This window comes from Acipenser ruthenus, chromosome 3 (genome assembly GCF_902713425.1).
Source record: "Acipenser ruthenus chromosome 3, fAciRut3.2 maternal haplotype, whole genome shotgun sequence".
In the NCBI taxonomy this organism is placed as follows: domain Eukaryota; kingdom Metazoa; phylum Chordata; class Actinopteri; order Acipenseriformes; family Acipenseridae; genus Acipenser; species Acipenser ruthenus.
Genome location: NC_081191.1, coordinates 22,469,222 through 22,493,018, shown reverse-complemented (window position 1 = coordinate 22,493,018; position 23,797 = coordinate 22,469,222). Strand labels below are relative to the sequence as shown.

General features: G+C 36.6%; 1 protein-coding gene across 1 annotated transcript in view; it reads right to left on the bottom strand.

Annotated features, from left to right (window-relative positions):
- Nucleotides 1-23,797, bottom strand: part of LOC117394830 (DEP domain-containing mTOR-interacting protein-like) — a 74,599-nt gene that overhangs the window by 30,021 nt on the left and 20,781 nt on the right. The window contains exons 5-6 of the mRNA XM_033993455.3: nucleotides 20,483-20,661; nucleotides 7,348-7,530 (exon numbers count right to left, since the gene is read on the bottom strand). Of these exons, the coding sequence (XP_033849346.1) occupies nucleotides 7,348-7,530; nucleotides 20,483-20,661 (362 nt within the window). The remainder of the gene's footprint in view (nucleotides 1-7,347; nucleotides 7,531-20,482; nucleotides 20,662-23,797) is intronic.

Genomic DNA, 23,797 nt, shown 5'->3' with positions numbered 1-23,797 from the left:
ATCTGTTCTCCTTGACCACACAACAAGGCATTTTCAAGAGCAAGCACTCTCACGAGCAGTGATAACCCTAAAAAAAAAGTCTAGGAATGACAAACAAAAAAGGATGGGAAATGTATTAACCCCCATTAACCCCCACTAAGACCCCTTGTTTACTAAACATCTTGGTATGCCTGATAATCATCCCCTCTTCAAAAAAGATTTTAATAAGCAAGACATGCTTTGGGATTAAGATCTCAACAATGTTTGCTGATGAATGTCTCTACCAAGTTTAATACATATTGGATAAGCGGTTCTTTAAATGAGAGACCAAATGTAAGTGTAGGGGCCCCTCCACCACATACATCCTCTGAAGGAAAAACTGGTTTTAACCAACATGATTTATTGTTTCAAATCCACAACACTGCAAGGCACAGTATTCAGTTTAAATCTGGGGTGGTATGGTGCCAACATTTATTCAGGATGGCTGGGAGAGCTGTCTCTAGTGGGAGTCAAGCGAAGAAAACCTGGAACTCGAGATATCCTGCTGTGGCTGAGCCAGAAGCACAAGCTGCCAGAGGACAGTATGTAGCAGCTGAAGGTGAACTTGCAGCTGCTTGAGTTCTGCCTTTCCCAGATGGTGTAGCTATTAGGCAGTATCACAGGCTTTCTAGAAATGCTATGCTGGGAAAAGGGGAAATAAGCAATAAACTTTTAAAAACAACATTCACTGTCAAACTAAAGAGAGTGGTTTCTCATAAAAATAAAAGCTATTACACAAGTAACCAATCAACTTGAAATTAAGGGTTGGAAAAAAAAAAATTACACACTATATTCCCGTGGGTGAGATCCTCCAAAAAAAAAGGGATAAAGGTATTTCATCCTTCCAAGAAATACTATGCACAGCGTCCTAAAAAAAAGTGTTTCTGCAACTTCACAGCTGTTTGCTTGACTTTTGATAGTTTTGCTTCAGATAAGCATCAGTTGCATCCCAGTTATAGTTTCCCATGCAAAAAGGCAGTGTTAGGATGTTTTTACACCTGGAACACTGTCCAGTCCTCATCATAAGCAGATGTCATCATTAAAGGGGGCCTTTGAAAGCAACATATGGGAGCTGAAGCATCACTGGTTTTTAAAATGTGTTTGTTTTTATAAAATATCTTAACATATTCTGTATTTATTTACATTACATTGCATCTAATTAAACATCCAACTTGTTCATAATCACCCCACTTTTAAAATGTGCCATTATATGTAAATAAACTTAACATTGCTAAAAGTGTCAAATACAAAATGCACTAAAGTGTGAAGAACACCATATGAGTAAAACAACCTGGAGTTTACTTCAAGCACTACTGCAGGAAAAAGACAGATAATAAACATAGAGATATGAAAACATGAATCTGTAATATGGGGACCCTTCCCCTTTTTTATAATAAGCAGCAATGGTTTCGTGAATATCACATTTTGTTTTATTTATAAAAACAGACTTTGAAAAAGCGTTATTTAATCATGAAATGTAAAGAATAATGCATGCCTGTTGAATTTTCTTCTATTTTCACTAACAGCAGTAGATCAAAATAGTGTCACCCTTAAAATCTTCTACTCTAACATGGACCTGTATTACTGTATTTTTATTGCATTGAATATTGGGAATCATATGCAGCATTTAGATCTCCCTCTGTTTGGATCTATCTATTTTGTACTGTGATTTCCACGAGTGCATCTCATCGCTACAAAATGGCATGTAAACAAACGGCAAAATGCGCCGCTGTTTCTTAAAGGTTGGAACGTGTTCGAGCTCCTGAAAAAACCTGAATCAGTCACAAGTCGTCGAGCAATTTGGTGGTTTCACTTCTGGTGAGTTGCTTCACCATTCTGTTAAATCATTTTGTGCATTTCTTGAATATTGCTCCTGTACAGGTATTCATAATTAATCTAGAGCTGCTGCTGCATTTTTTAACGTAAGTAATTTCCTACAAAACGTCATTAGCATACATTTATTTAGACAGCAAAAACTCACACATTAAAAAATAGCAAACCAGAAATAAACTCATACATTTAACTTAGGTGCTTGAGAGTAGTCTGAAGTTGTTTCTTTATTTGTTTTTACCCTTCAGACAAAAATAACATGCAATGATAATTTGGAGTAAATGGCTTTGAGAATCTAGCCCAATGAGTTTAGAAATACAGACCGGGTTGGGAAATGCGTTGACGTTATATTCTACTTTAAATAATGGTATTTACTCATACACGGCTTCTTGGTAGAAAACAGCAAGCAAATGAATACAAGCACGTAGAGATTCCCTTAGGCTTAAAACAGTAAGAAATCACAACAAGTTTACTGCTTCTAGTTCTCAGTATGGTTCTTTTTCCAAAGATCACAAAGTTCAAGCTCTGTGAGCATAATTAATCTAAACACAGGAAAACGCAAAGCCAACTTTGACTCAGTAAACACTATGTATACAAACTGATAACAGTCAGTGAAAAACAAAATCTGAGCAAACTCAGTTATCCATATTTATTTTAGTACCAAGACAGCAAATTCCTCAAAAGCACAAGTTGTAACCAGAGAAAAGAAACAGGTTAGACCAGGGCGCGATGGCACTGTAAATAATTATCTCCCATCACATGGTGTCTCGCACATAAACATTACATTGTAACACATTGGCAACACTGCTCCAATCCATATTTTATAAATGTTTTGTTTCTCTCTTAGCATTATTGTCGTCCACCTCCTTGTGAAATATAAAAAAACAGCAAAAACATACTTTAATTGCGCTGTTTCATTTTGTTTTAGATTCATTATCAATAGTGTGTTAATATTGTTCTTCATTAACTTTTATTATATTTTTATTGGATTTATATTTTCCTATTTTATTTTGTTTACCAGCTAAATGTTAATTGAATTGGGCCTTTAACTGAAAAGAAAACATAGAGGATTTACAGACACAGAAATAATTTAAATGCATTGGTTAAATGGGAGGACATTATTGTAGGGCAAGCAAGCCTGTTGCTTTGGGCTAACCATAGCCGAGGAAACTATTTTGTGATCTATGACGGAATAACAATCCCTCTGGTTTATATAACGAAGAACTCCTTCACTGGTGTTAGGACTCCTGTGTTGTGTTAAGTACTTCAATATCAAGAGATTCCTTTTGAAGCCAGATGATTAATGAAATTCAGATTAGGATATCATTTTTTAAATCTGACAAGATCCTGGCAACAAGGGTTAGGCCAGAACCAAAGGGACCTGAGAATGGACTTTGCAGTGTGGAGTAGTGGTTAGGGCTCTGGACTCTTGACCGGAGGGTTGTGGGTTCAATCCCCAGTGGGGGACACTGCTGTTGTACCCTTGAGCAAGGTACTTTACCTAGATTGCTCCAGTAATAACCCAACTGTATAAATGGGTAATTGTATGTAAAAATAATGTGATATCTGTAAAATGAGAAATAATGTGATATGTTGTAACAATTGTAAGTCGCCCTGGATAAGGGTGTCTGCTAAGAAATAAATAATAATAATAATAATAAAGAAAAGGTTAATGATTTAACTGCTTTCCCCATACTACTTAATTAATCACCATCAAAGCGCAATCAGCATTCTCATGAACTCAGTTTCGAACTGCTTCAATTAATTCAGAAAAGCAGCAGTCCATGGCTACTGTGATCTAAGAATCTGAACTTGACAGCATACATTAGCTCTGGGGAGGTAAAGCAATGAAGTCGCTAATCAGAATATATATGAGGCAGATATACTTGAGACTTGCTTGCCTTACAATAACGTCCTCCCATCTGACCAATGCATTTAATCTCTAATCTGTTTCTTCAAAGGTTAACCTGCAATACCCTGCCAGATGTGTTGTTTCATTATATGATTCATTATAAATCAGGATTGAAATCCTATCACGAGCTGTCACCAACAAGAATGGAAAATGTATCCAGTGAAACGGAAAAGCAAATATCAAAGCCTATTTATTTGTTCTCATGTGTGCACACTGGCCACTGTATTGTACTCTGATTCCCACAGGACCTACATTTCTACATCAATTCTTGCATGTGTCGTCCTGCGTCATAGAACAAAACTGGAAAGTTACCATGGTATCACCACTGATGCTACATACAGACACATGCAGATATACAGCCTTTTAGGGTTCATTTTGGGAGTTCATATGGAAAGCTGGTTTTCCATTAGTTCATTTATGTAAGTATCCTGTTTTTCAATTCCAATTTCAATTCCAATTGATTTCCATTACACGAGAGTAGATGTTAAAACTTCATGCTGATTTGAACTCGGCTCTCGCCAAGATAAGCACCAACTAAGACGTAGCTTTACAGTAAACTAATGTGATCCATATGTGTCTCCATCCATTTACGTTTCCTTCCATATGATGATGTAGATATCCTTCTGTCTGGTGTTAATGGCTGAAGTGTAATGCTGGCTCCAGGGATCAGCTTATTTTGCCTCCCTGGCGCATCAGCACACACAACGGCTGCGATGCTGGCTCCGGGGATCAACCAAAGTGCGGCCTCCCCAGCGCATCAGCATGACAACCGTCTGGATTGAGCTAAGTAGGGTACATCTCTGGGGTTTTCAAGTGGGCACCTTCCATCCTCAGTGTTTCGTCGACTAGCCCACGACACCTCAAGAGGAATTGATATTTTAGAGACATAATAATTATGTTGTGATTGTTCAACTGCTTTTATATGAAGCCAATTTAATTGACTAACAGTAGCTTCAATTTAAGCAATTTGTTGCCACTGTGAGAAGCTCATTTTAAAAGAATACTGCTAATTGCTATTTTGATCAATGATTTGTTGGAACTGATTAAAAGGGAATCGAAACTGGAACTTAAATTTTAATTGACCCCAACCCTGTATGTGGTTCACAGTTTTGTGTTAAGAGGTGGTCTCTCATATGACTTAATACATTTGTTCTGCAAATGGCATATCTCTACTACATTTATACTGCCTCACTAAAGGTTATTCTGGAAAACAGACTTTACCAGCTGATTTCCAACTTATATTTCAGGTCTATATAGTTAATAAATTGCCCTGGAACAATCAACCCCAAAGTAATAGGTGTCTTGAGCACCCTGTAGCCACATGCAAAAAGGCATTCTGGTACACTCCATCAACTCGACATTGTGTGAAGACAATATAACCCTTTGTTTAGTTGGCATTACCAGGCGATCAGTGCCAATGTTCTCTCAACTGTTTAAAGCAAACATTTTAAAGCAAATAATTCTCAACACACTTCTAATGTAAACAGAAGTTGAAAAATGTTCACCATTAAGTTTTTGGCTCACTTGTGGCTTTGTAGAAACTAAGATACACAAGAAGATTAAAAAAAAATGAAACACACACCAACGTTGACATTTAACAGCTACAAGGAACTGCAGTCCCAAATGAACTAGATGATAAAAATGAATGTAAATGTTTTTAGAAATTGATAAAAGGGAAATAAAAAATGAACTTAGAATTTTTATAAATATTGTTGTAAATATGTTTGGCTGCTTAAGAAGTTTTTAATTGTAATTTCTTAGCTTTTATTAGCATAAGCAGCATTTTCACTAGTCAGCCTTTTCTATGTTGAAGATCACTTGTTTTCATGCTTTTTCTACACAATAATTCAGGATATTACAAATCCCTTTGGCTAGGGTGATGTTGGATGGAGACATTTTATAAGCACAATAACACACCCCTAGGTATGCGGTTATAAGACCACCTTGTGTGTTATTGCTTCTGAATTTGAAGTTTAATGCTGAATATATGTATTATTATTATTATTATTATTATTATTATTATTATTATTATTATTATTATTATTATTTATTTCTTAGCAGATGCCCTTATCCAGGACGACTTACAATTGTTACAAGATATCACATTATTGTTACATACAATTACCCATTTACACAATTGGGTTTTCACTAGAGCAATCTAGGTAAAGTACCTTGCTCAAGGGTACAGCAGCAGCATCCCCCACCTGGGATTGAACCCACAACCCTCCGGTCATGAGTCCAGAGCCCTAACCACTACTATATATATTATATATATATATATATATATATATATATATATATATATGGCTTTATTGCTGCTAGACTATTAGAGGAAAGCTGAGCTGCAGCACAGGAAGTACCAGTGACCGTTACTTCCATTGTTGTCTTTGAAATGTCTGCATATTCCTAATTAAAGTATAAACTACTTTAAGTATAAAAAATAAAGAACCAAATAATTTCAGCAGAAAGGGTGACCAGTGTTAGCAATCGTCTACTTTGAATCAAGTTTCCTTTTGTATGCTGGCAATAGACAGCTGTGCACTAGATAGCGCTGGTTCTTACTAATATAACAACACTTTGACTGATACAGTTAAATGTTGCAGCGAGGTCCTCCTTCGTACAGGAGTCAGCAAACGAGCAAGTGCTCCATGGTCTGCACTTCACTGCACTCACATGTATTTGTGTCATCAGAGAAGCCCCATTTGATCATGTTAGTCTTTGATCTGCCAGTTTGCGTGCGCAGGCGTTTCAGGCACTGCCACGTTGACCAATCTGTATCGGCCCCTTCGGGAAGGTCCTCCTGGGGTTCCAGATCTATTTCAATGTGTCCATAACCTCAGTCGTGCCTTGCCAGCTGTCATATCCAAAGGCACTACACTGGTCATAAAACTGTTTCGCGATTTAAGGCGCTTGGTTACTCCTGTGCAACCATATAGTGGATGCCTTGGGTCCCTCACCAGCCGTGATCTTTCCCCCTGGCTTGCTACCTTTCTCCTGATATCAGGTGGTGCAATGCCAGCCAGTAAGTACAAGCTATCCTTTGGTGTTGGCTTTAGACATCCTGTTATTCCACGACAGCTCTCATTTAGAACAGGGTTTAGATTATTGGCATGGACGGATCGTCCATGCATAGATCATCGGCATATATGAAGCTCCTCGTATTGCTCTGTATAGGTTGGTCATTGGTATATATGTTGAAGGGGATTGGTGCTAGCACACTGCCCTGTGGAGTGTGCTCTGTAAAGCCACTATAAATATATAGATACCATTATTTATTCCATGAGTTAGTCAGATTATAGGTTTACAAAACATGGAACATATCAATTCTTGCACTGATCGATTCAATTGTAATAGGTTCATAATATTATGATAGTAAAATATGTAAAGAATATCTGAAAAATGTAAGGCAAGGAAATATAATACCTGAGGTTTCTTAACAACATCCTGTCTTGTAGTGCACTGTCTGTTCCATTGTCTTACACAATAAAGGAGTCTCGTTTTTTCAAAGCATGCCTTTAGCACATTAACAACCTAACAAGATGTAGGGGGTAAACAAGCTGTGGTTAAGCAAAGCTGTGGGGTGGTACCTGAGAGAAAGCTGGTGTTTCCACTGTCCGTGTTCTGTTTGCGCAGGCAGAAAGGGCTGTCGTGGCTCTCAGGGATCGATCGGCATCTCTCACTGAGCAGCTCCAGCAGCCGTCTCCTTCGGCGGAAATTCATCCTGAACTGGTACAGGAGATTGCTGTCCACAAAGTGGTGCTTATTGGAGACTGGGGAAACAAGATCAAAAGCTTGGTTCAAGTGAGAAAATGTAGGGGAGACAATGGCGTACTTTACAGCAGTATTTATATGAATATTTCTACACACACATATTTATGCTGTTAATTGAAAACTCTTCTTTATTTCCAGCTTTTTGCACCACACATAACTTTCTGTGTAAATTGGCTCATTATTTTTATACATTTCGTTTGGTACAGTAAATGTGATTAACTACTATCTCAATTATTTGTTATAAGTATTATTATTATTATTATTTATTTCTTAGCAGACGCCCTTATCCAGGGCGACTTACAATTGTTACAAGATATCACATTATACATTATACAGATATCACATTATTTTTACATACAATTACCATTTATACAGTTGGGTTTTTACTGGAGTAATCTAGGTAAAGTACCTTGCTCAAGGGTATAACAGCAGTGTCCCCCACTGGGGATTGAACCCACAACCCTCCGGTCAAGAGTCCAGAGCCCTAACCACTACTCCACACTCCACACTGCTGCCCACCGCTAAACATGTAGTTATATATAATCGCTAAACATGTTGATGAATATGTTATTAACAGTTTGGTTATGAGGTTATGATTTGAAAAAGTAACACTGAGTGGCAATAGACATTTGAAGTTTTGTTTAAGTTTGTTTATGGTGGCTACATTCAATTCATATATATGCTAACTTGTAACAGATCCTTAAAGTGTTGCCATAAAATATGAATACATTGTCTATTAAGCATATGAATATAGTATTTTAAAACAGCGGCAGATCTATACAGTATACAGTGACCCTTTAAATCTATTTTAATCCTTCTGTAACTGAAAGTTAGGTGGAAAGATATCCAGAGTATATTTACTTATTTTAGGGCAGATGGTCTGCCACTGTTTAGTTCATTCAAATATAACTCCTGTTATATGCATACTGAGACAGTATTGGTCTCAAGAAGCTCTCACAATCTCTGTTTGAAGACATGCTGTCTACTGAAGCTCTCAGACTTGTGATTAAGCCATGAAGATACATGATGTTCTTGTCTCGAGGTTTATAGTAATTCGATTTTTCAACTTTAAATAAGATAATTGATCGCTAGTACACTCTTTATTAAATATTTTTTTTACAATAATTTTTCCCAGTGAGAAGTGTGCTCTGTAATATTCCAGATCGAGAGCCACACAGTATAAGTATAGAATTAAACAAGTTTATAATCACCTTACCTTGAACAAAATGCATACAATAGGTCTTCAATCCGTCCTATGAAAATATGATTCATCTAAAATGTCAGGAAAATATAAATGTATTGAGCCAAGCCCTCACTGCAAACTAGATGACCCAGTTATTAATCTAGATTTAAGTAAACTCCTCTTTCAGCAAAAGGAAGAAAAAAAGCTGAAAGCAATGACTCAGTCTGCAAGATCTGATTTAACTGGCTTTGGTGGGCATCTGGGCATACTAGTTTGAGTTTTTCTTATTTATGTTAAACCACCCTTGCTTAAACCAGCTTTTTTGATTTAACTTAAAGGTTATTAACTGACTGCTTGATTATTAGAGGCTGTGGGTGTTGTGTGTCGCTTTATAAACTGTGTGGCTGATTATTTTTGTTGTTTTTGTTTTGCAAATACAGTATATATGGTTGTTGTTTCTGATCGTTTGAGAAACCAAATGTCTGCCTGACTAAAAACGGAAACATTTACACTGTTTTCTATTTTAAGGATAATCTTTAACTTTACTGCTGTCTGTGTAAAATAACAGAAGCACATAAGCTCTGTAATTTACCCTGGTTTGGAATTGTGTAGGGTTTGGCCTAGTGATTAATGAGTTGCACCTACATTTTATTTTTATTTTTTGGCAGTTCTAAAATTATCTACCTGGCACCACACTTACAGCAGCCGTTACAACTGTCAACTGACAGGAATGATTACAATACGGTTCCGGCAATGAAAACCACTTTCAGCTTGTACAGATGCATTAAGAGCAGATCTCTCAGTCCTTCAAGTTTATGATAATATTGGTAAATCAGCAGTATATAAATTAATCATTATAATGGGGACCAGAGATACAGCTGACTGGGATTCCATGCCCTGTTGCTATTCCAACAAAAGACGGAACAGGTCAGAACAGGTTTTTGATTGCGCATTTATTCCTTCAGGTATATTTTAGGCTTTATTGGTTAGGTCTACAGCACAACTTCTATAACAGAAGTAAGATTATCAAGACATTTTGTAGGCTATTTTATGTGGAATACATTCTACAGTATTATATATATGTCTGTGATATTTCTGTGTTAAAATCTAATTAAAATGGAAGTTAAGTTTGATCAACTGGACTGGGCGTATTCTGTCAATAAAGTGCAGGGAGGGTGCTTTCTGATTTATGCTTTGTGAAAATATGAATCAATTATTACAAAAGTTGTCATAATGTAATCACACGATAAATTGTTGTAGCACTATTGAACACAATCCAGAACACAGACTTGCCAACAGACAATATAAAAGGTTTCACCAGGTTTTATTGCAGCTTATTTTGGTAACCATGAATAAACTACACATTTGATCATTTACACAATTGAGCATTCAAAGTACTACAACCTAAACATAGTTTGTTTGTCTTTGTACTTTCATCGACACATTTTTATTTTGTGTTTCCATACATTGCTTTTCTGGATGTCTGGTTCAGACTCTCGCACGGCCCCTTATAACAACAATATTAAAAGAAATAGCCCTGAATGTAAAGAAAACAAATACATACAGACACATCACATTTTCAAAGAGAAGGAAGTATTTATGGGCGTACCCAGCAGGAAATGACAGAATCAATTCATACCAGTATAGAATTTTACAGAGAACGGAGCACACTGGTATATTTATTGGCTTGAATCAGCATAATCAACTCTTAAAACTAGCGCTGGATTTATCTTTACTGTTTTCTAGTTGCTGAAAGGCTCCCCGCAGGGATATGTTTAAAAGCTCTCTCTAAATAGGTCTGTAATGATCTTTCATTCATCCTTAAGCATGGATTGAAAAGAACTTGGACTCATGCCCATTTAAATTGCATAATCAGGACAGATGCATTACACGCAATCAGCTAAAAACATTTGTAGGACATTTCAAGGGAAAGTAGCGAACCATGCTACGAAAATTTGCAGAAAAGCATCTGATGTAAATTATTTTTTAAAAAAGGCAACAACAGTGTATCGCAAAAGAACTGAACTTGGCTTTGCATACAACTTAGAATTGTGCCAAAATCTTAGTGAATGTAAAAGAAGATACATGGTGGAATCTTTAAATGTAAAGCAAAGTTACTTTTATAGAGACAAAATGCTTGATGTTGCCATCTATTGAGTGCCAAGGGAGGAACATACATAGGACACATTCATAGAACTGGTATGAATTGCTTGCAGTGTGGGATAGAAGTAAGAAATAAAGAATGTACACTAACCCCCAACAGCACTGGGATACTAGTTAAAAAGAGGCATTACGCTGGTATCTGGAATGACTTCTATTAAAAATGAGAACATAGACACATTGGCTTGGTTTACATGCAGAAATAAAAATATGTCTCATCTTTCTGGCACGTTCTTTTGGTAGTATCTTTTGGGCAATTTATGTCTAGTTTTCTTTTAGGGAGAGAAATTCTCCATACAAAAAATATATATATTAATATAGTACAAAGCAATAGAGATATATTTAAAATACATGGCAATATACTGTCATCTCTTTCCTAAATACTTTATATGTGGTATAGTGCAATATATTTTAAATATATTCTCATACATTTCAGACAACATTCAAAATATATTGCAGTACATTCCTACAAGATATATTTGATAGATGGCAAAATACTAAAATATATTTGGGATTTCATCAAAATATATTGCAATACATTCTTAAAAGAAAGGCTCATTTGCAGTCTGTGGAGTGCCCACACTGTTTCTATAACATACACATTTTCTTTAGTGCATTTAAACAATTCTTAAAATGTTATCCTGGGTCTAAATTTCATTCCTTACCAGACATTATATTTTACTAATATAGGAAAGCAAAGGAACACTTGTATATTGCAGTTTTGATTTATTATGAATTTGTATTTATCCTTTACTGGTTGGTTTAACCCTGTTGAATTTGTCATCAATTCGGGGGATAATGGATGTGTAGCAGTAATGTTTCAATATGTTAAAACATATTATAATATAACTCAAAATGTTGTAAAAAAATATATATATATACGGAAGAATGCTTTGAAATACGTTCCCTTATATTTTGTTCTATGGTCATTTTATGTATTTAAATGTATTTTTGATATATATTCCCAACATATTTCAAAGTATATGGAAGCATATGTTCCCTTATATTTCATACTATATGTTTGGATATATTTTAAAATATATGTCAATGTATGTCTAAAATATATTTAAATATATACAATTATATATTCTTACAATGTATTCAATGTATTTTTGCAGCCATGTTTTAATATTTCATGGTAGCCCACACAAGTTCAGCAGATTCCTCAGTACATGCTAATGCACCCAGCCATTTTGTAACTTTCTGGAACTTTGTCCTGTAAATGTTGCAGCCAGCAACCCCATATATGATTTTAAACCCCATATTTGTTTTTTTGTACAAACTTGTGTAACCAACAGTGTTTTGTATGCTTTCATTCTTGTGAACCAAATCTTGCCCAAGAATTAGGTTTAAGAGATTTTACTTCAACTCTATACACGGTAGCTCACAGCAATAATATAGGAGACCACTGACACGAATTCCCAGCTCTGCTAATTTTATATTTTATTGGGGTACAAACTTGATGTTTGTGTTCTTGGTAGAAAACCATGACAGATGCTACTTAGAGTAAGCAGCAGGTGTTCCAAAAAATATAACTTTACATATCCCCACGTGTTGCTACAACTGTTTAAATAACGTGCCTGTCATTTCTCTTTTCAATGTTAACACCCGACAACTTTTTACACTGTTTCAAAGCTCTTTTCAAAATGGCCGCTCTAGTGCACTGACAGTGTAAGGATTATTGCCTACATTGTCAAACAGATAACACAGCAATAACGATCCACGATGTGGTACGGAACAGAAAAGCCAGTTTTCTTTCTTTTTTTTTTTTTTAAATCGCTCTTCCTGCAGTGATTTAGACTAAGGACAGATCTCAAACCCCAGTGCACAAAGGAAGGCTATTTTAAAAAGAGCTTTAAAACAGAGTTTAAAGTTATAAGTGTAAAAAGTTGTCAGGGTGTTAACAATGAAAAGAAAAATTGCAGGTATGTTATTTTTTTTTTTAAACTGTTGTAGCAACACATGGGGATGTATAACGCTATATTTTTTGGAACCTCGCTTGCTTCTTACTCTTTAAGGCTAGTGTAACAAATTGTATCGTACTGTTACACTATCCGATCACGAAACGTTAAAATAACAAGTGTAAATGATAATATACATATATACATATACATACACATACACATACATACATATACATACCTTTCTATGCTTTGCAAAGGGCGCATTTTTTCTGTAAACACACCAGTAAGCATAGGCTAAATTGCTAAAGCTTTTTTTTACATTAAATAAATGTATAACTACAGTTGACACATTCCTGTAAAGAAGTAATGTTATTGGTTGAGCCAGTATATTCATGTTTTATTTATTTATTTTATCTAAAGGTTACAATGATATAAGAATCAATGGTAATCATACAAAAACTTGATTTATTACTTCAAGTTAAAACTTGTTAAGCAATTGTTCCTATTGTGCTTATCTATGTCAGTATCGGGTCATGCCGAGACAAGTACTCTGTACTGAATAATAAAGCAAGCCTTAAAATGTAACTGAAATGGTTCTGCTGAATGAACATGTACAAAAAAATATTCTGACAGTTATTCCCTAATATCTGCAATTGTACATATTACAGTTCAACCATGTAAACACTGTTACTACCTGTGACAGGGTAGTGTCACGGCCCAGGCTGGCTACCGGTAGGAAATAGACCCAGAGACAGAAAGCTGCAGTTTTAAAGCACCGTTGCACACTTCACTAAACAAAACAAATAAAACACAGGACTAATTAAACACAATACAAGGGCCAAAACAAAGATTGAAACCCAACCCAACCCAACCTTCTCCTTTGCTATTTCAAAACAGTAACAGTAACACTTCTTTTTCTTGGACATTGCTAATTCTGACATTCCTCAGAATTGTCATAAATATATAGATAATATTTGATTGACTCATATTAGTTTAATTAAAGCAATGTGCCATTTAAAACTGATTTTTAGGCAATGGTATATATTGGGTCAATTGCAACAAACAAAAAGCTGCGGATGACCCTGTGGTTAGTACTTCAGGACTAGACTAAACTAGTACGTTAGTTGGCACTAATTGCAATGAACCAAGAACTTCCAGATAATCCCCAGGTGTGTATTAAAAATGTTTCCAATTGCAACAAACTCCAGATGCTGACTGCTGCCCTCTAGATGTTCCTGATATACGGTACTAAATTAAACCAGCAAACTACTTAGACTAAGAAGAAGAGTTACCGTACTAACTGAAGTTAAAATGAGAAACCTCATTAAAGCCACGTTTTCTGAAATTAAACCGTTAATAAAACCGATATCAAATATATAGAATACAGATTTAGCCTATTGGATTGTATATTAAGCTTATAAGTGTGCGTCATTGTTCCTGTAATTTGATAGGTGCAAAGATGTTAGGCGACTGCGCTTACGTTTTGTATGTTTTATCAGTTGCAGCTTCTTCTTGTGTAAATGTTGCTCTCTTGCTTCCTGATTTTGTAGTAATTTATTTTTTAAAATATGCTCTTTTTTAGATAATTCCAGCATGTCTCTCAAACACAAGAAGAGCTCGTTGACGTACAGCATGCCCCATGCGTCTTGGATCATCCTCTACCCCACCTCACCTCTGGACTACATCTGCCCTACCCCTCGCCCTCTCTGTCCCCTGCCCACCTTGTTTACCCCATCCTGCTATTATTATTATTATTATTATTATTATTATTATTATTATTATTATTATTTTAAAGTTCTTCTTCTTATTACATATAAGGCCTTATATGGTCTTGGACTTTCTTATCTACAAGATCTGTTGACCCCATATGTCCCTGGTCGTTCCCTGAGATCGGAAAATGATAATCTTCTGACAGTACATAAAATTCGTTTGAACTCAGTCGGAGCCAGAGCATTTAATTATAATGCCCCTCATCTTTGGAACTTGCTCCTGATTCATATCAAGAATGCTAGCACAATTTAATCTTTTAAATCCTGTTTGAAAACTTATTTGTTTGGGTCTGTTTATTTGTAGCTGGATTATATATTAGACACAGGCTTTTTTGTATTTCTTTCGTAAAGCGCCCTGGAATGCTTGCATGAAGAGTGCTATATAAGTGAAATTTGTATTTTTATTGTCATTGTATTATTATTATTATTATTATTATTATTATTATTATTATTAACAATAAAAAAACTGCATGAAAAACATGTTGTCCTATTTCTGGATTTCTGAATTAATATATGTTATATTTATCATACTTATCTTGATTCATGGGCTTGCAGCGATCCTGAATTTCTAAAAGTGTACTCTGTAGAAACTGACGGGTTTCATTTGTTGTTGTGTTGTTGCTAGAAAGTGTATTTTGAGAAGCGAAAGCATGTTTAGCATGCAGGTGGTACTTTAGATTAGATGCAGCCTACGTTTGTAATTGAAAGATTCAATTTGATAGCACATACATCAGAAGGTTTTTTTAAATAAGCTTCCCATTCACAAGTCCTTCACTTTGCTCCATAATGCAGTTATATGACTAACTTTCTATGCAAATGCTGACTGCACTCATTGGTTGCATGCGCTCGAGTATATTATAAAACGATGATGCAGGGAATGAGTTACAGTATGCTCAGAGGCAGTGTAGCCAAGTGTTGCGAGAAAAAAAAGTGGCACTGCCTTTCAAAAAAAGCCCAAAACAAGCCCAATTAATTTCAGGGGAGGGGTTGTTTATGCAAAGTCCATACTTGTTTCTAATGATGTGCATATACGACACCAGTCAATCACCAAATCCACTCCTACAACCATTTTTAACTGTTGCGCATTTAATTATTTGTATGTTTTTATGATGCGTGCTATATGGAATATTAGTATAGAGGATATTTGGCTGACCTATGTGCCTTCTTACCCAATCTCAGTTATTTAAAGGAAACACACCTCATTCCTCAGAAAGAGAATTGCTGCATCGTCAAGAGATTTGAAATGCAAGTCAAGACAGGTGAAAAACGCTGAAGAGGAGTATGGCATTAATAGGTCTAGCAGCTGGCCCACTCGTGAATATATTTATGAAGTAGGTAAACCAACCCAGCTAGGCGTCTCATAGAACTGGCATCCATTGCAAACCAAAAATAACTCACTGGTAGTTTTAGTAACTCTTCCAAGCACGCTCTAGCTGCAGTAGCTGAGCGCATGCACAAACCTAGGTCCCCGTATCGCTAGGAGCATATACACCATGTAACACTGCAGGTGCAGTGGAGACGGAGAGATGTAGTACAGTTAGTAGTTCAGAGAGACATAAAAATGACATCTCCCAGAATGCAATGGTCTAATGAGGCCAATTGGGTATAACAAATTTGTTAATTCATGAGCGGATCCCCCCCGCCCTCCTCCTTTCATTAAAAAACAAAACTTTTGTGTAAGACAAAATTAGAAGAAATAGTTACTGGACTGATTTTTTATACCACTAAATGCCTGGAATCATGACATCTAGTGGCGATTTTTAAATTTTTATTTCCGAGTCAGCATCTGTCTGCAAGGACTTCCCGCTACCGCTACTGCTGCCCCGCCATAAGATTTCAGAACCAGACAGTCTGCAGCATGGATAGCAAGAGACAAGGGTCGATGTTGGCTTTTGTTTCAAAAAGGTTTGTTCATTACGTGCATTGTACTTGTATTACATCTAGTAAGAAATGTACATCTTAAATACGCAATCGTAAATCTGGTGCAGAATTTACATTTAAATTTAATTCAGTGCTTGTCATGTCTAACACAAATTCTGTTGAAATACAGATCGGATTGCTGGTTGAGTTATTCTTAATAATTTTCCTTGAACGATGACACAATACACAGTGCACCAATATTATAGAAAAAAAACAGTGTATTTCTTAGTTATGTGTGAGGAATGGATGAGTCATTAGAGGTGAGGCTCCCAATGACAATAATGTTCCATTTTGTGGTGTCTTACTACTGTGTGAATTTCATCAGAAGATAACAATGCTTAATGTCAGACCAGCATCGTTCTAAACAAGCTACAGTTAGGTAACTAAAATCAGAGCATGCACGTCTTTTGAAGTTTTCCCTTGCAAAAAAACAGTGCATAGGTTTTATTTTAACCTCCAAAGAACTGAAAAGTTCCAACTCCTGATGTAGATCAGTTAAAAAAAATGTTTTTCAAAAAAGTATGTATCCCAGATTTCATTTTACAATCTAAAAGAAAAGCTTGATTTTAAAAGATTTTATATTAGGGATGGGAATTTTGAATAGTTTCGGGGTCAGGCTTATGATACAACTGGGTTACAAGGTCTTTTCAGGAAAGTCTCAAGTTCCCCCATCTCTACAATAATGAGCCTGATTTTTCTGAGATTTTGTTAGAAAACTGGAACTGGGACAGCGATACAAAGACTTGTGCACAGGGAATACTCTACAGTGTTCAAGATTATGCATTTTTAGTAAGTCTACTTGCTTTAAAGAATGTCCTGTGTCCTCTTCGGGGTATAACTAACAAGCTACAGAAACGTGACCTCGATATCCATTCAGCATACTGCAACATCGACTTGGCTATGCAGGACATCCAGTCAATCCGTGAAAACAAAGACGAACATTACAATCAGTGGTATACTGAAGTAAAACAGCTTGGCAATCGCTTGGGTGCAGATGAGAAAATGTCTCGCACAGCTGATAGACAGTAACACCACACAAGTCATCCGGCAGAAACACCTAGAGATTACTATAAGAAATCGATCATTATTCCATTTGTTGATGATGTCTGGTGTCAATTGAAAACCAGATTTTCCGATGACTCAAAGAAGAATGTACTTCAACTGATTTCACGATTGGCATCTGATCTCATTCTCTACCAGAATGACATGCCACGATATGAGAGTCTCGCAATACAGCTAGAAATGTGGAGAGACAGGTGGATCAGAAATGTTGTCGCACCAAAAGTCCATAAGTCGCACCAAATGCCAAGCAGTTTGCTCACATCCTTAAGACACTGCAATAAAAAAATATTTCCGAACTTGTACAAGCTGCTGCAGCTCAGTTGTATAATCCCAGTTAGCAGTGCTGAAGCAGAGCATTCTTTTTCTGTGCTTCGACATACCATGCTAAGGCCTACGATGGGGGAAGATCAGTTGGCTGCTCTAATTCTAATGAACATGCATTACACATGGATATTGATGTTAATGAGGTTGTGAAAGATTCATAAGAAAACATCCTCGACGGCTCTTTTCGATGATTTATGAGAAAACCAATCCATACTGATATATACAGCTAGGCTATATACAGAATGCACCCACGGCATAAACGAATAAAGCATATTCCGTACAATAAATGCCAAAATAGTGTTTACTTTAACGGTATGTTTCGTATCTGGTATCCCCCCCTTCATGACAGTCTTGACACCCCCCCCCCCTTCATGAAAGTCTGTATCCGTCCCTGTAATTGTACAGCTGGTTACCTAGTAACTAGTAAAGGCTGGTATGAAAGACCAGTTCAAACAGTCCTTGGTTGTTGGTGTTAGCTTGGGGGTGTGGTTGCTAAAGGAAAGCCAGTGAGTAGAGGGACCTACACTGGATATACAAAGGTAAAACTAAAAATAGCCTGTTGGTGTAAGAAAAGGGGAGCAGAAATTAGCCCTCTCCTTTTATAGTCAGGGACTAGACACGTGAAATAACGCAAGTTAAGGTAGAGCTCAGAGAGCTAGGTTTTGTTTAAATTTTCTACACAGTGTTTTTGTTTTAAAGGGCCAGTCACCCTATTTCTGTGTTTTGGACTTAAAAAGGACTAAGCCCTGGACACACTGCCCGATGCGATCAATAGCAACGTGATTTTTCAGTCGCATAGGGCAGTGTGTTATGCTTTGCAATGTGGTTTTACAGGATCGGCCAATCGATCGCAAAGTTTAAACATGTTTAATAATTCCCTCGCATCGGGCAGTGTGTTATACGCACTTGCAAGTCTCAAAGTCAGCTACTAATGAGTTAACTGTGTTCAGTCATATGTATTCTCTCTCTATTAATAGACACACACACACACACACACACAACGGTATTCCTTTGGTTTGTATATGATCACATGCTGATATCTTTTGAAAACAAGCCCTGACAGCCCCATAAGCATTGTACTTTTAAACTATTAGACAAAATATTTACAGAATACAGTACTTAAAAACTGTTGTTATAACCATGATAAATGTATTATTAATAGCGTTTAAATTAAATTATACCAAATAACGTTTTTATTTACAATGAAGGGAAAACATAATACATGTTTTCATTATAAGCATTTGGGCGACACAGTATGTTCTCTGCATTTTAAATAAAAAATGTGATTTGGTAAAATTTAATTAAAACGCTATTAATAATAAATGAATCATGGTTGTATTCTGTAAATATTTCGTCTAATAGTTTAAAAGTACAATGCTTATGGGGTTGTCAGGGCTTGTTTTCAAAAGATATCGGCATGGACATTGTATACAAACCAATGGAATACGTTGTGTATGTATGTGTCTCTGTGTGTGTGTGTGTGCATTAATAGAGAGAGAGAATATATGCATGTCTCCAGTCATATGTGGTTTTCACAATCACGCCGCCTTCTAGCCAGAATTGTAGATAGTACTGTCATAGCCTTATGTTTTTGCCTACTGTCACTGATTTGCCACATTGTCACTGTACTTTATACATCCAGGGCAGGTCAAACATCAGAAAAAAATCACAAATTATGCTTCCCTTTCTGCGATTTCAATCAGGCAGTGTGTGATGCCCACTCGCAAATATTTTTTTGCGACGCAATCTCCTCCATTGAGATGCGATGGTCACATTGGGCTGTGTGTTCCAGGCTTTATTCACTGCATATTACGTGTCAGTAGTTTGCCTACAACCCAGAAACCCCGGAAATTACGTGACTGTGTGAGGATAGCAGCCTAGCCACACTACCGAAAGGGGGACGCTATCTCACAGTATATATAGCAGCAGTGTAGAGTAGTGATTAGGGCTCTGGACTCTGGACTCTTGACCGGAGGGTCGTGGGTTCAAATCCCGGTGGGGACACTGCTGCTGTACCCTTGAGCAAGGTACTTTACCTAGATTGCTCCAGTAAAAACCCAACTGTATAATGGGTAATTGTATGTAAAAATAATGTGATATCTTGTAACAATTGTAAGTCGCCCTGGATAAGGGCGTCAGCTGAGAAATAAATAATAATAATATAGTAGTCCTAAGTAAAAACTGTGTGTGTTTGGACTGACACTGAAATAGGAAATCAAAGAAAGATAAGTAAAAGAATGACTGGGATGAGTAAGGGGTATTTTTCTCTGGTGTACTCCATCGCTAAATTCTTGTAGTTCACATTTAGAGGATGCCACACTGATAAATAATTTGCTGTATTTATCTATTAATTTAAGATTGAGTAATTTAGTTTGGTATGTAACTATTCACTAACCACCATTTCCAACATCCTTAAATTTACAGTTTGGAGGTACTGTAGAGCTACAACTATGGTACTACCAAAAAAAAAAATCCATAATTAAAAAAAAAAGAAAAAAAGCAAAAAAATCGATTTAAATAAAATAATCTGATTTAATAAAATAAATCAGATTTAAAAAAAAATAAAATTTAAAAAAATCGCCAACCCTGCTTAGTGCATAGAGGTTATGTGGGTTAGTTCATTCCTCACCATGCTGGATAATGCCATGCTCCAGCAGCCGCCGGCAGAGTTGCTCCGCCTCCTCTCGGGTGGAAGCCTCTCCCTCCTGGATCAGCCAATCCACAAATTCGCAGCCCAGCAGCGTCCGCTCGAACAGGACGGACTCCTCCTCTCTCGTCTGTACCAGGGAGTTTTCTGTGTTCATCAGCCTGATGGTTTTGGAATGAGTAAACACAAAGCTCCAGTCAGCATTCATGACCCTCGACAGCTGTCATCATAACTACCTTTCTTTTGTTCAAGCGACAATTTATTATGAATAAACTTAATAAATCCCCTGTCTCTCTGGCATCCTATCTGCAGATTCTGAGACCTTTTACACACTGTTAAAGGGAAAAGGTAAACAAGCACAAAATTCAGTCCTATTCCTGAAAATTTGAATTTGTTTTAGTATTACTGTATTTGTATGGCTTGCAAAGTTGCTTAAATACTTGTCCCTTACAGGTCTGAAAAATAGTTCAAATGTGTCTGATTGCTAAAATACAGAAACACTTTTAGGAAAAAAATGTAAATGGTGTTTAGATTGTGTTGATCAGTATGTTCTGGCAAACTGGGCTTAACAAAGTAAACGGATTACATAGTGTTAACAGACCATGCGAAAACACATCCTGTCAATGAGAGAACTGTACAAATTGAGATCTGTAACTCCTATGCTGGACCACCCTTTTCTGTCTGCATTTTAAATAGTTTCAGAAAAAAAAGATTTTGAAATGGTTCAAGATGAGAGTAAGCATTGGCATGTGTTCTCAAATGCATGCTTTGTGTTACTCCATTCCTGGAAACAATTGCTTCACAGAGAATAATAAATTATCAAGAATGCGTTAGCATGCAATGTACAAACGCACATTGCTTTGGAATAAATAGGCACACATAACACAGCTCCTTGGCTTTAGTTAGGCCACAATCAAGTTTTAAAAGCAAGCAATTCTGAAAGGGTTTCTGCCAGTGCAGCAACAGTTGTATTCTTTCACCCAGAACATTCTAGCTTTCATTTTATTCATGTAGTGCCAGAGCTCTGTGACCACCAAAAAAGGCTCTATTCACTGTCCTATTATAAATGGGAGAGAATGCTGCCATACAGAATGGGTCAGATTGCTAAAACTGCACAGTGTTAAAAACCTCAAAGCCAAGACTTTTAATTTACAATGCAATTAATATATATATATATATATATATATATATATATATATATATATATATATATATATATATATATATATATATTCTTTTTTTTACCCCCCAAAAAATTCTTAATTCATCCTTGACCAAATGTGCAAAAATGTTAACGACTAGGAATATTATGTAACAGCTTTACAGGACCACACAGTTCAGATGATTGAACTAGCAGGATATTATGTACGGTTGATATGCAATACGTGCAATATCAGATTTTAAATTGTTAAAATAAGAAAAGAAAAACATATATTAAATGCCAAATAGTCCCAATTTACTTAACCAAGCTGTGGAAGGGTGGTGGGCAATTCACTGACACACAGGAGACAAAACTTTATTTGTAATGCCGCTAAGGCGCACTGATTTATTTTTACCCGCAGAGGGCGCTGTTGTCCGTGGCCTGAATATTGCCAACAGTAATCAGGACCACAGGGTTACCAATACAGTAGACAGTCCAGTGCACATACAAGTGTTCAAAATAATAATGAAAACAAAAGGCACAAAGAAAAAGGGAAAACAAAACACTACTAACAAAACTACAAAATAAAGGTGCTGCACTCTGCAGCGTTTCCCCGACTGTCGCTACCCGCACGGTCCGGGTCTCCGTCCAACACTCCACTGTTCCCTCAGACTACGGTCTATACTTTTGGGCCTACTTTTGGGTTTCTCCACTACCTCTATATTTATTTTATTTTATTTTGTTTTGTTTTCGTTCTCCGGCCGTTGTCGGTCCGACAATAGAGCTTCTGCTCGCTTGTTTCGTCGTCCTATAGGGGCCGACCTGAGGGAACAACAGAGCGTTATTTTATAGGCCCAGCAACCCCCCCCAAGGCCCGCCTCCCAACCACACACCCTCGTCCCACCTCTCTGTGTCGTTGCCATGACTGACAGGAGGACCTTACGGATTGCTGCCCTCTTCCTGCAGAACCATGCATGAGCCAAGCATTCAGCACAAACCTCCCGTTACACAAGCCTATAATATATTTTAAGCATTTTGCCAGCACGTGAAATGGGCTTGGTGTTGACATAGTTCTGTCTCAGTAAGGGAGGGAGAACCAGACAAATCTGACCACAACCAGATTAATGTATAACACATCACAGAAAACACAAATCCGTCCGCATCCCGGGCTTCACACAGTCGCAGTAAACTAGCAAAGCTCATACCAGGTGTCAAAAATTAGATGAAAGCTGTTTACTAACTATGTTAATGTAACTGTTAAAACCCATGTGCCAATGGTATAAAACACTCAATGACACTTTTTTTTTTGTATTGATAGTAAAGCCTAATTGCAACGTCCCCATTGGATTTAAAGGAAGATTTACAGAAAACAACTATAAAAACTGTAACAGCCTAGTGCTAGTTGGAGAAGACTCTGTGAATGCAGTAGCTAACTACATCAAGAGTAGTAACTTTCCAGACTATAATATTATTTATGCGGGACTAAATAGCTGCGAAAAAGACATTGTTCAAAGGCAGATTTGCAGTCACTTGGTAATCCAAAAGGGCCTGCCAAGTTTTAAATCCACCAGTTCGGTTTTAATTCCTTGGATGTCAACATCACTCAAGCATCTCCAGCCAAATGGTATGCCATCCAAGGACCATGTGTGCAAGGCTGATCTTAGCCACTGGTGACAAGACTGCTAACAGGCAGATAGATAACATGCTTTTTAATAAATGTGGTGGCAGCAACAGCTGGAAGGGGCTCACAACAACATCTACATTGCATGGAGATCACAACAAACCTGGCTCTGAGTTTGTAAATAACATGCATATCCCCAGCCAAGGGATATAAATAGAGCCTGTGTTTTTCACAAATACGAAATAACACAAAATAAAAAGAAATGCAACATATAAAACAAAATATAAACATTTGCTTGTACTGTATTTTGTATTAGTATGATAATTATTTGTTTTATTTCAAGTGGTGCAAACATTGCACTGGAGCAAATGCTGTTTTGGTTTTGAATGAATTGAATGAATGAATCTGTTTTGCTTAGTGTTTAAATACTGAGAAACTCTAAGCTTGTTGTATACTGGAGCCCTGCTTCAGTGCAATGGGATTGAAATCCTAATGTATATATATATATATATATATTTTTTATCTTATTGTATAT